Source organism: Jaculus jaculus, chromosome 2 (assembly GCF_020740685.1).
Source record: "Jaculus jaculus isolate mJacJac1 chromosome 2, mJacJac1.mat.Y.cur, whole genome shotgun sequence".
Classification (NCBI taxonomy): Eukaryota; Metazoa; Chordata; class Mammalia; order Rodentia; family Dipodidae; genus Jaculus; species Jaculus jaculus.
Window position 1 is genome coordinate 214,411,195 of NC_059103.1, and position 12,133 is coordinate 214,423,327.

At 59.3% G+C, this 12,133-nt stretch overlaps 2 protein-coding genes across 2 annotated transcripts; both read left to right on the plus strand.

Annotated features, from left to right (window-relative positions):
• Positions 1 to 887: 887 nt before the first annotated feature.
• Positions 888 to 4,392, plus strand: Naprt (nicotinate phosphoribosyltransferase). The gene is made up of 13 exons (XM_004656303.2): positions 888 to 1,128; positions 1,267 to 1,394; positions 1,469 to 1,551; positions 1,779 to 1,909; positions 1,996 to 2,111; positions 2,654 to 2,850; positions 2,925 to 3,065; positions 3,328 to 3,412; positions 3,506 to 3,586; positions 3,667 to 3,769; positions 3,849 to 4,003; positions 4,091 to 4,198; positions 4,276 to 4,392. Exons 1-13 carry the CDS (start codon positions 903 to 905, stop codon positions 4,336 to 4,338), a joined length of 1,617 nt encoding a protein of 538 aa, XP_004656360.1. The 5' UTR covers positions 888 to 902; the 3' UTR covers positions 4,339 to 4,392.
• A 1,586-nt stretch (positions 4,393 to 5,978) lies between these two features.
• Mroh6 (maestro heat like repeat family member 6) lies at positions 5,979 to 11,658 on the plus strand. The gene is made up of 14 exons (XM_004656302.2): positions 5,979 to 6,266; positions 6,459 to 6,611; positions 6,828 to 6,982; positions 7,491 to 7,608; positions 7,792 to 7,976; positions 8,058 to 8,195; positions 8,343 to 8,457; positions 8,558 to 8,701; positions 8,781 to 8,954; positions 9,175 to 9,342; positions 9,574 to 9,693; positions 9,912 to 10,014; positions 10,168 to 10,233; positions 10,350 to 11,658. Exons 1-14 carry the CDS (start codon positions 5,979 to 5,981, stop codon positions 10,574 to 10,576), a joined length of 2,154 nt encoding a protein of 717 aa, XP_004656359.2. The 3' UTR covers positions 10,577 to 11,658.
• The last annotated feature ends 475 nt before the right edge of the window (positions 11,659 to 12,133 follow it).

A 12,133-nucleotide genomic window follows, 5' to 3' on the forward strand; every position in this document is an offset into this window, starting at 1 on the left:
CCCATGACCATGTGGAGTTTTGTACCCCTGGCCTTGACTATGGGGGTGCCCTGCCCCTCAATTGCTAGAGACCTGGGATGGTCACAATCTGGATGGTCAGCTGTGCAGTTGTGTTTGCCCATTTCTTCAAAAACCCTTGTGGTAACTGGGCATACCTTTAATCCCAGCCCTTGGGAGGCTTGAATTTGAGGCCGAGCCTGGAACTAGAGTTCCAGATCAGCTTAGGCTAGATTGAGACCCTACCTGAAAACAACAACAAAAAAACAAACTGGTTAGTGCTGGAATTGCTGTTGGTCAAACTGTAGGCTGAAGGCTGGTGAAGGTGCCAGGTGTGGTTACTTCCTGTCAGTGTTAAAGGTCCTCAGTTCTGATCCACCAGGAGGCAGTTCAGTCCCTCTCTCTCTGAGGTTTTAAAGAACTTCATAGGAGCCTGTAGTGCAGGACTCCATGAAAGCGGTCGCCTTGGAACACTGGCAGAAGTACTTTTTGGGTGTTCACCCAGGTTTAAATAGTCCCTTACTGTTGCTTGGGTTACCTTCTCATGCTCTTAAGGCCCCTCTGGGCTCAAGGATTCTTGTCAGTTGTGCATAGGGCACAGATCAGGGTGAAGTACAGCCGGATCGGCCACTCTTCCTGCTTCTCTGCCACTGGGAGGCGACCGAGCCGCGAGTTAGGCCTGGATCCCCAGGGGAACTGGCATGGGTTGTGCCAGCCAACTCCACTCTGCTCCTTGGACCCTGCAGAGCTGAGGCCCCTAGGCTGTGCGGAGACGGCCCCGCCCCTCGCTGCCGGGAAAGGCTCCAGGCCTCCAGCGTCCTGGACTAGGGCCAAGAGGGCGGACAGGCCTGCCATTGGCTGGGTCCGTCACAGGGAGGCCGGCAGCCGACTTCAGCCCGAGCAGGATGGCGACGGAGCTGGACGCGGAAGGACGCGCGGCGGCGCGGCCGCTGCTCACTGACCTCTACCAGGCCACCATGGCACTGGGCTACTGGCGCGCCGGTCGGGCCGGTGAGCCCGCCGAGTTCGAGCTTTTCTTCCGCCGCTGTCCGTTCGGCGGTTCTTTCGCCCTGGCCGCGGGCCTGCGTGACTGCATGCGCTTCCTGCGGGCCTTCCACCTGCAGGACTCAGGTAGCTCAGGGCGGGCTCCCGGGACCTCCCTCCATGCCCCCGCGTACTCCCCCCCCCCCGGGATTAGGGTTAGGGTTCCCGAGGAGAACTCCATGCGCACGGCCGGTCACCGCCCAGTCCACCTTTCTGTTGCCGCAGACGTGCAGTTCTTGGCTTCTGTGCTACCCCCAGACACGGACCCCGCATTCTTCGAGCACCTTCGTGCGCTAGACTGCTCTGGGGTGACGGTGCGGGCCCTGCCGGAGGGCTCCCTCGCCTTCCCCGGCGTGAGTGCGGGGCGGGCGAGGCGGCAGAGGGCGGCGGGGCGAGCGCGGCGGCCGGCTGACCATCCTCCCCGCAGGTGCCGCTGCTGCAGGTGTCCGGGCCGCTGCTGCTCGTGCAGCTGCTGGAGACGCCGCTGCTCTGCCTGGTGGGCTACGCCAGGTGCGCGGCACGGGCCGGGGGCGGGACTTGAAGGAGAGGCTACGGGAGGGCGGGGCTTGGAGGAGCCGCTCTGGGTCCGGAATCCGGAAGGGTGTCCGGGAGGGGGAGGGGCAGGGCAGGAGCGGCTCTGGACGCGGACTAAGGAAGGGTCTCTAGGAGCAGCGGGGCTTGGAGAAGAGGCTGCGGGAGGGGAGGGTGCTACACCCTGGGCTCTACTTTCTTCACAGCCTCGTGGCTACCAATGCAGCTCGCTTCCGCCTAATTGCAGGGCCGGATAAAAAGCTGCTGGAGTTCGGCCTGCGGCGAGCTCAGGGCCCAGATGGAGGTCTCACAGCCTCCACCTACAGCTACCTGGGCGGTGAGGCCCAAGGAAGGCCAGGGAAGGGCAGGGGAAGGCGAGGCCCAGCCACACAGTCCCACAAGCCTGCATGACTTCTTGCTCAGGGTTCGACAGCAGCAGCAACACGCTTGCTGGACAATTGCGGGGTGTGCCTGTGGCAGGGACTCTGGCCCATTCCTTCGTTACTTCGTTTTCCGGTAGTGAGGTGCCTCCTGACCCGGTCAGTACCTCCTGTTTTTTATCATTATTATGGGGGGGGGGTTCGAGGTGGGGTCTCACTTTAGCCCAGGCTGTTCTGGAAGTCACTCTGTAGTCCCAGGCTGGCTTTGAGCTCACTCCATCTGCTTCCTGAGCTCTGCTTCCTGAGCGCTCGTGTGTGCTGTCACCGCCAGCTCTATTTGGTTTTGAGGCAGGGTTTTATGTAGTCTAGGATGGCTTCAAACTTTGTAGGCCAGGTCAACCTTGAAATCTGGACCCTGCAGTCTCTAATTCCCTAGTGCTGGGATCATAGGTCCCCACCACCACACTCATCCCAGTCAATACCTCTTTCAACACTCTTCTGCTATTGAGATCAAGATCAATTCTTACCCAGCAGCTGGCCTAGGCCCTGCTGTGCATGCCAGCAGGTGCTGCCTTGGGCAAGTACGTCCAGGGCTGCCTCAAGACCTTGGGAAGGGATGGTATTCCCATTGTCCTGAGGCTAAGATATATTGGCCACACACTGCACTGTACACCATTTTTTTCACTAATCCATGCCCACAGATGCTGGCTCCAGCTGCTGGTGAGGGCCCCAGGATCAACTTGGCTGCCAGTGTAAATTTGTGGCTAGAGCGCGTGTGCACCCACCTGGGGCTGGAGGTGCAGGAGCCACATTCTGGGGAGCGGGCAGCTTTTGTGGCCTATGCCCTGTCCTTTCCTCGGGCTTTCCAGGGCCTGCTGGATTCCTACAGTGTGCGCAGGTGTGCTGTGGGCATTCCCCCAGGGTGGGTTTGTCAGAGAAGCTGCACCCACTGAGCCCTGTTTGTGCCTTTAGGAGTGGTCTTCCCAACTTCCTGGCAGTGGCCCTGGCATTGGGGGAGCTGGGCTACAGGGCAGTGGGCGTGAGGCTGGACAGTGGTGACCTGCTTCAGCAGGCTCAGGAGATCCGTGGGCTCTTTCGAAACATTGCTGCCAAGTGAGACGCTCTGCATTGGGTGTGCCTGCTATAGACTCTGTGGGAAGCTGGGAGATGAGACCAGGACATGGAGGTTCTGTGCCTTGGGCCTGTTTCAGGGGCACGTCGGCAAGCCCTGGAAGGGAGGGGGGTTGGGACCACTAGGAACTCTTAAGCAAAGGGTGTGTGTGGATATGACTGGCTGGGAAGGGAATGAGGAATGGAAGAGACCAAGTGGATTAGGAACGCTTTTGAAGAGCATCTGCAAACCCACTGCATGCAGGTTCCACATACCCTGGCTGGAATCTGTTCCCATTGTCGTCAGCAACAACATTGATGAGCTAGAGTTGGCCCGACTGGCCCAGGAGGTAGGGTGAAGGAGGGACAAGCAAGGGGTAGTCTGGAGGGCACTGGTACCCTGCAGGTGGCAGTTAGACTTCATGCTACCTTCTTCCTTTCAGGGCAGTGAGGTGAACGTCATTGGCATTGGCACCAGTGTGGTCACCTGTCCCCAGCAGCCTTCCCTGGGCTGTGTCTACAAGGTAGGGATCCAGTGAGGCATATCTGGAAGACTGTGGGTGGTGGAGGCAGGTCTAGCTATTCCAACACCATTGCCTTGCAGCTGGTGTCTGTGGGAGGCCATCCTCGAATGAAGCTGACTGAGGACCCAGAAAAGCAAACACTGCCAGGGAGCAAGGCTGCTTTCCGGCTCCTGGGCTCTGATGGTGAACTATTTTCTCACCCCCTCATTGTCCTTCAGGGCCCCAGCCTTTCTCTCAATATTCTTGCCTCCTGCATACACAGGGTCTCCACTATTGGACCTGCTGCAATTGTCAGAAGAACTGCCACCCCAGGCTGGACAGGAACTAAAGGTCTGGCCTAAAGGAGCCCAAGAGCCCTACACTATAAGGCCAGCCCAAGTGGAGCCACTGCTGCGACTCTTCTTGCAGCAGGGACAGGTGACTACTGCCTAGTGTGCACCTTCAACTTCAGCTGAGCTCTTACCCTGAGCCAGCTTCTCCATTATCCTTTCCTTTCTCTTGCAGCTGTGTGAGCCACTTCCATCTCTGGCAGAGTCCAGAGCCTTCGCCCAGCAGTCCCTGAGCCACCTCAGTCCTAAGAACAGGTGGCTGTGGAGCCCTGAAGCATATCAGGTAGGCCTGTAGATGGCCTGCCCTGTGTGCCCTCTGTTGCACCTCCGGTTGTATACTAGCCCCTCTCCTCTGTGCAGGTCGCACTATCAGAAAAGCTTCACACGCTGGTGGACAGTCTGAGTGCTGGAGATTCCTTGTGAGAGTTGTGGTTGGAGGCTGCCTAGAAACAACATGACCCACTGTGTTCCCACCTTGTCATGTGTCAGTTCATTCTCCTATCTTTGCCATTCACTTAGCCTCCAGGGTTGGACTGGAGACTTGAATGTGGGGAATACACAGGCCCAGCATGTGGGGACCAGTTGTGATTGGAGCAGCTGGGCCTGAGAAGGGGGGGTAGAGAGAAGGAGGGAGGGAGGAAAAGGGAGGGAGAGAGGGAGGGAGGGAGTGAGAGAGGGGAAAGAGGGAGAGGGAGGGGGATTAACTCTGTTTGGGGCTGTGACTGCAGAAAACCACTAGAAGCAGGAAGAGATTCTCAGGGTTGGGGTATATCTCAGAGAGTCCAAGCATGGCCCCAGGCCCCCACACACGTTCAGGGCACTGTCCTAAGTCAGTGGGGACATCTCAAGCCAGCTCTGTATGACCTATGACCTGGCACCTATCACAGACCAGCCAGGCCCTGGCTTTGGGGCCTCAGCTCCTGACTGGGAAGTCAAGGAAGGGGGAGGAGGCTGACCAAAATAAGGCTCCAGGAACTGACTCAATGGGGGCTGGCATAGCAAGCTAGACCTCAAGCTCCAGAGGTTCTGCTCAGAAGGGAGCTTCATGGCTTGGCAGGAGACAGAATGGAGTCCTGGGTAGCCTGAGGTACTGAGGCTGACAAGGCTGTAAAGGAGATGCCAACTGTCTGGGGTGCTTCCAGGCGCGCTTCCGCCTACCGAGGTATTCCACCAGACCAGCTCATCCAGCTTCTCTGGCTCAGGGCCATGCTGTGCCGTGCCTATAGTGTGGTTGGGTGAGGATGGAGGTGGGGATTTAGGGCAGAGACCTGGTCAAGCCTGTCCCACCGAGCATGAGCCTGGAAGAGAGATATAGACTGGGCACACTCAGCACTGCCCACACTGCCCAGGCATCCATGGGGCAGCCTCAGCCAGGGGTGGAGGAACACAAAGGTAGCATGTAGAGACAGTTCCTGTCCACATCACATCAGAACTGGTCAGGACACAGAAGGGCCCACCCCAACACTCGGGGGTACTTGCAAGAGCACTTGAGAGGCAGCAGCTACCCTCACCTCATTTGCTGCACACCCTGGATGCCCACAGTTCGGAGGTGATGGCACCATCTAACCACACCCATTCCTGGGATCTCTGGGTGAGAATGCAGGGGCCTGGCCCAGCCCCTCACCCTGCTGGGACCTCAGGGTTGTCCACAACTTCCCCAGACACACTCCCAAAGACAAGAGGAGTAGGGATTGAAATAAAGGTCCTTGTCCCCTCCCCAATCCACCATCTCTCAGGGCCATGGTGGGTAGAGCCAGACCACAGATACCCAGGTTTCAGGCTGCCCACTCCTCTTGGCTTCAGCAACCTGGGCACGAGAGTGCTTCACAAGCCTGTGCTGGGACATGTCTGTTTCCCCAGCCAAGTGCACACACACAGCCTATGCTGGAACACCTCTGTTTTCCCAGCCAACCCTAACACATGATGCACTCACATGCCCATGTCACCACGCCTGTCCATAGATAGGCCCGCCTGTTGGCCCGCCCCGGGGCCTGATTCTAGGTCAGGCTTGGACACCACAACTTCCCCAGTGGAGCAGTGGCAGGTGCTGAGGTGGGGATGCCATGGCTGGAGGTGTGTGGGGCCATGGCCGTAGTGGCCCTGTAGGTGCCTTAACTCTGACAGCTGTAGCTGAAGGGATCCGGTCCAGCCAGGAGCAGCCCATGGGACCCTTTCCCACAGTCCCTCAAGCTGAGCCCCTGGAGCTTGGACCTGAAGCTGAACCCCACACACAGACATCCACCACTGCCTTTGAGGCCCAGCATGGGAGTGGGGCAACTGCCCCCCCAGATGGCAATGAGCACTGCTCCCAGCATACTGCTCAGGAGGCAGCCCCTGAGGGACTCCACCAGGTGAGAGTGAAGGGGTGGGGTGCTGTAAGGACTGGCTGCTCACTTGGATACCAGAAAGATGATGCTGGAGCTGGGAAACGTATGGGATGATAAATTGGGAATGAAGAAAAATGTAGAAGGTTTTGAAGTAAGCTGAAAGGGATGGGGAATTTGGAGAAGCTGGAGGCTTACACCCCACCCTCCCCTCCCTAGGCCCCTCAGGGTTCCTGGGAGGAGGGAGCCTTGGCTGACCTGGCACTGTACACTGCTGCCTGTCTGGAGGAGGCTGGCTTTGCAGGGACTCAGGCGACAGCTCTCACCCTATCCTCAGCTCTGGAGGCCCGGGGAGAGCGGTTGGAGGACCAGGTCAGCATCTCCCACACCCTCAGAGAGTGCTGCGGGTCCCCTTCTTGAGTGAGAGGCTGGAGGCCTTCCACTGCATGCTGCTTAGGTCTGCTCCTCCAGGTTGGGTAAGGGGTGCTAGGGACAGGGTTGGCTGTCCTGCCAGGTTGCTGGAACCTGGTGGAGTGGCCACTTCCAAGATTGTGAACCCCATCACTGACGTGTGGCCCCTCCTCTCAGGTGCATGGCCTGGTGCGCGGGCTACTGACCCAGGTGCCCAGCCTGGCTGAGGGGAGACCCCGGAGGGCCGCCCTGCGGGTGTTAAGCGCCCTGGCTCTGGAGCACGCGCAAGACGTGGTGTGCGCGCTGCTGCCCCGCTCCCTGCCCCCAGACCGGTAACCTGCCCCCGCCTCACCTGCCGCCTCGGCCCCACGCGGCTTCCTTCCCCCTTCCCGCTTGGGCCTGGCGGGGATGGGAGGGAGCACACGTGTCCGCCCTCAGTTCATCACACCTCTCCTTCCTGTCTCAGGGTGCCTGTCGTCTCTCGTCAGGGATGGGTGAGATGAGCAAGCAGGGTGTCTTGAGCACCCGGATGCCTCTGGCTGCTGGGCTAATTCACCCCAGAAGTTATCTATACGTTTATTCTTTATCATGATTAAAATCCCCAAATGCCAGGCCTGTTGCCCCATCGCTGACAAGTCAGCGCCAGCCTGCTCTCGTTGGACCGGGTTCTGTTATACTTCGCACTTATTTTCTCTGGGAGTTGGGGGCGGGCGGAGGATGTATTACTTTGGCTGCATACCCCCACCCCTAAGCTGCAGTAATAAATGATCAATGCGGGGGGGGGGGGCTCCTCATTACTCCCGGCCACCTGCTCTCACGCTTGTCACCCTGCGCTCCCAGGGCAGCCATGGAGCTGTGGCGAAGCCTGAGCCGGAACCAGCACGTAAACGGGCAGGTGCTGGTGCAACTGCTGTGGGCGTTGAAGGGCGCGGCGGGTCCCGAGCCCGAAGCGCTGGCGGTAAGTGGCTCCAGGCAGTGCCACCGGGGGACGTGGCCGGGGCACCCACCGGCACCCGAGAGTCGAGAGTCAGCCGCCTGGGCGGTTCTGCAAATTCGATGCTGAGTCACAAGTGTCCCGGATGTTCAGCGCACGTCTGAGGCTGGCGCGGCTCAAAGTGATTGGGGCTTGTCTGATCCGTAGGCCACACGCGCCCTTGGGGAAATGTTGTCCGTGTCCGGCTGCGTGGGAGCCACGAGAGGCTTCTACCCCCACCTGCTGTTAGCGCTGGTCACGCAGCTGCACGAGGTGGCTCGCAGCGCCTGCACTCCTGACAGCCCGAAGGTTTGGGCCCCCTGTCAGCGGGGGCCACCTCACAGCCATGCCAGGTGAGAGGGACACCTGGGTGAAGGGGGGAGGTATGACCTCCTTGGCAGTCACTGGCCACTCCTTGCTGCTGTCATCCCTAGCTGCGCCGTGGAGGCCTTGAAGGCCCTGCTCACAGGCGACGGCGGCCGCATGGTGGTCACGTGCATGGAGCAGGCAGGAGGCTGGAGGAGGCTGGTAGGAGCCCACACGCACCTGGAGGGTGTTCTGCTGCTAGCCAGGTGAGGAGAGGTCCCAGAACAGCTCCCGGAGGAGGCTCGCTGATGGCAGGCGTGAGGCAGGGGCTGAAGCATGACATCTGGGGAGGAGCTTCTCCAAGGCTGGAGTCCCAAGCAAAAAAAAAAAAGGTTCTATCTGCCTTACTCCAGTGCCATGGTGGCGCATGCCGACCACCATCTGCGAGGCCTCTTTGCAGACTCGCTTCCTCGGCTGCGCAGCGCCGACCCTCCCCAGCGCCTCACTGCTATGGCCTTCTTCACTGGGGTGAGCCCATTCCCAGAAGGGTGGGGACGGCTGACGTGAATGTTAAGCCACGCCAGGCTGCGTGGGGTCGAGACAAGCTGATCCTGTGTTCCCCGCCTAGCTGCTGCAGAGCTGGTCCACCGCACGGCTCCTACGGGAGGAGGTCATCCTGGAACGGCTTCGCGCTTGGCAGCGAGACCCGGAGCCCACCGTGCGCTGGCTGGGTTTACTCGGCCTCGGCCACTTTGCGCTGAATCGGGGGAAGGTGCGGAGCTGGTGGTGCGGGGCCAGGCAAGATCCCAGCGGGGTGTACATGAGTCTGGCCACGAGTCCTGTCTTCTAAGGTTCGGCACGTGAGCACGCTGCTGCCAGCTGTACTGGGCGCGCTGGGCGAGGGCGACGCGCGGCTGGTCAGCGCGGCGCTGGGCGCTCTGCGGAGGTTACTGGGACAACCGCGGGCCCCTGTGCGGCTCCTGACCTCCGAGCTTGGGCCGCGCCTCCCGCCGCTGCTGGACGACGTGAGCGACGCCCCGCCGCGCCCCTCCCTCCCTTGGTCGCGTCCCTCCAGGTCTCCCACTCCCAGGCGGTCCCCAGGGACTCTCCCCACCCCGGTGGGCTCTGGGCCTTCCCTAGAATCACCCCTCCTTGCTCTGCGCGGACCTCTTCCCGAGCCAGACCCAGGGTTATCTGCGGAGCCCACGGGACCTTCTACGTTTCGGTGGTCACTGTTTTTTCTAGGCCCGGGACTCAGTCCGCGCCTCGGCAATCGGGCTCCTCGGGACTCTGGTGCGTCGGGGCCGCGGGGGGCTCCGGGTAGGGCTCCGTGGACCCTTGCGGAAGCTGGTGCTACAGAGTCTCGTGCCCCTGCTGCTGCGCTTACATGACCCCAGCCCAGACACAGCTGAGGTCAGTGCCCTGTCCCATGCTTCCCCCCCCCCCCCGTCGTGGTCGCATGGAAAGTTTCATCTCAGGGATAAGGACCACACTGACGCCCAAGGTTCTCAGTCTTCCATCAGGCTGCTGTACTCAAGTCCCCCTGGTCTGGCCTCTGCCAACTCTTCCCCTGGCCGTAACCGTCTCCCCTCCACCACTTGCCATTTTGTGGACTCCTGACCCTGCTTCCTTCCCCTATGCCAGAGCTCGGAATGGACCCTGGTCCGCTGTGACCAGGCCCTTCGCTGGGGCCTCCTGGAAGAGGTGGTCACTGTGGCCCACTACGACAGCCCCGAGGCTCTAAGCCGTGTCTGCCATCGCTTGGTCAGTAGAGAAAGCAAGGTGATGGGGCATGAGGGGGTGGTCAGTCACTCACTTATCCCTGGGCCACTCCCCACAAAATGGAATCTCCACCCCAGCCAAACTTGACCGCCTTGCTCCAGTGAGGCAGGTCAGAGCTTACCTCTGGCCATGCTGCCTGACAGGGGCTTTTTCATGCCGGACTGGTCCTTCTGTCCGGCTATGGGCACCTTTGTTCTCAGGTTCAGAGATACCCAAGTCACGTTCCCCGTTTCCTGAGCCAGACCCAGGGCTACCTGCGGAGTCCACAGGACCCGCTGCGCAGGGCAGCTACTGTGCTCATAGGTGAGACTGTCTTTCCAACCCAGACTCTGTGAGCTGGAGCAGCCTTTCTTTGCTGGGGCTTGGCTCCCCTGTTTGCTTTTATCTTTTTTTTTTCTTTTATATGTTTTTTTTTTTTTTTTTTTGACAATGGCTCACCTGTTCTCTTTGGTCCAGGCTTCCTGGTCTATCATGCGAGCCCCAGGGAAGTCAGCCAGGATCTACTGGACTCCCTATTCCTGGGTGAGGACCGGATCTGTCCTGGACAGGCGAAGGGTACAGGGGAGTAGGGGACAGGAGCGGGTGGGATAGGGGCCTGGTTGCCCCTCCTACCCAGCCTGAGCTTCCTCTCCATGCAGACCTAGGGCTGCTGCAGAACGACCCCGAGTCGGCGGTGTCCGCGGCCGCGCACGTATCCTGCCAGCAGGTGGCGCTGCTAGCGCGCTCGCGGGTCCGGCCCCGCTGCCATCGGTTCTTTAGCCTTCTGCGCCGCCCACATCCCCCACGGTCTGCGCCTCAGTACGCAGACAGCCCATTCCAGCGCCGGAGCCTCACAGGCCGGTGGAGCTGTCCCAGAACCCGTTGAGCCTAGTGGTCCGTGCCCAAATTCATGGGCACCTCACCCATGCTGCCCCATAGTTCTTACCGGGGCAGATCTGCAGAAGAGACCCTACCCCAGGAGTACCCTGGTGCTGGACACCAGTGCCCTTGCCTTGGGATCTCTCTCCAGGGGCCCACTACATGACAGCTGTGCGATGTCATCAACTGTTATCATTTCACCCTGGAGCCCTTCTTCTTGCACCCTTGGGTCCGTTTGTCCCCTGCCAGGCCCATGGTTCTCTCAAACCCCTGGAGTATACTCTCTGCCGGAGCTTGGGTCTAGTGTCTGGTCTGGGTGGGTCTGGGTAGCATCTGCCTCCCAAGCATGGGTCCGGTGGAGATATTGAAGTTGGTGCCACTGTAGACTGTCTCTGGGCCCCAGGAGGCCTGGCCTTCCCGATTGTGCCAGCACTCACCACTTCTGTCCTGCTGCTTTTTGTTTTTCAAGGTAGGGTCTCGCTTTAGGTCTAGGCTGGCCTGGAATTCACTGCGTAGTCTCAAACTGGCTTCAAACTCCTATCTCTGCCTCCTGAGTGCTGGGATTAAAGGCATGGGCCACCACACCCAGCCACTCCTGTTTTCCACCTGTTCTCTTGTTACTCTATTCTCCAACCCCTATGTCAGACTCTCACCTGACCATGGCCTTGTCTAAAAGATGTCTTTGAAATTCTTTCCTGCTGGAGAGCCGAAGTCAAGATTGTACCTGTGGGTTAAAGTGTAGGGAACAGGCATCCTACCCCCACCAGATTATGAGTAGTTAGCTAGTACCCAGTGCCCTGCACAGAGCTGACCAGGGTTGGCATGGTTGGACAGATAAAAGAGGCTGCTCTGGAGGCCACAAAAGCTGTGACCCCACTCCTCTAGGTTCTTGTCTAGGTGGCTTCCTCCACCTAGAATCCCTGCCTGGAATGTTCTCTTATCCCACAAAGCCTCCATATGCACACAGGATATGCACAGTATCATGAAGAGTGGAGGCTGTTCCTACACCGGGGGCTCCCTGGGGACAACCATGGGGCCTTACTTCCCCGGAACCTTCATGGTATTCAAAATAAACATGTGTGAACATCAGGGGTTGGACATCTTTCTAAGAACATGGCTGTGATGGGTTGGGCACAGCCCAAGATCCAGCTTGAGTTGAGGTGATAGGAAAGGCAGCATGCAGACAGAGGCAAAGTCATGGAGCTCAGGGCACAGACCGACAAGGACCTGGATGGGTGTATCTTGGGGCAGTGAAGCTGCACTGGAGTCCAACATGAATGGATGGGGTCAGAAGTCTACCAGGGCACAAGCCTGTAATCCTACCAGGGTGAAGGGAGGTGGCACAAGTCTATAATCCTGCCTTCTCAGGAGGATCAAGCTCAAGATCTGTCTGAGCTACACAGTGAGTTCAAGGTCAGCCTGGACAACTTAGTGAGAACCTGTCTCAAGAGGTATAGAAGAGTTGGAGGTATAGTGCAGTGATAGTTTACCTAGCATTTGTGGGGCTCTGGGTTTAATCCTCAAGACTGAAAAACAAAAACAAAACCAGTAGTCCTGGCATTGA

Coding starts and splice junctions, on each gene's coding strand:
- Mroh6 (XM_004656302.2), top strand. CDS start 5,979: ATGGCTGGAGGTGTGTGGGGCCATGGCCGTAGTGGCCCTGTAGGTGCC. Junction 6,983..7,490: donor CGCTCCCTGCCCCCAGACCG/GTAACCTGCCCC, acceptor CTGCGCTCCCAG/GGCAGCCATGGAGCTGTGGC. Junction 8,955..9,174: donor TCCCGCCGCTGCTGGACGAC/GTGAGCGACGCC, acceptor TGTTTTTTCTAG/GCCCGGGACTCAGTCCGCGC.
- Naprt (XM_004656303.2), top strand. CDS start 903: ATGGCGACGGAGCTGGACGCGGAAGGACGCGCGGCGGCGCGGCCGCTG. Junction 1,910..1,995: donor CACCTACAGCTACCTGGGCG/GTGAGGCCCAAG, acceptor CTTCTTGCTCAG/GGTTCGACAGCAGCAGCAAC. Junction 3,413..3,505: donor TGGCCCGACTGGCCCAGGAG/GTAGGGTGAAGG, acceptor TCTTCCTTTCAG/GGCAGTGAGGTGAACGTCAT.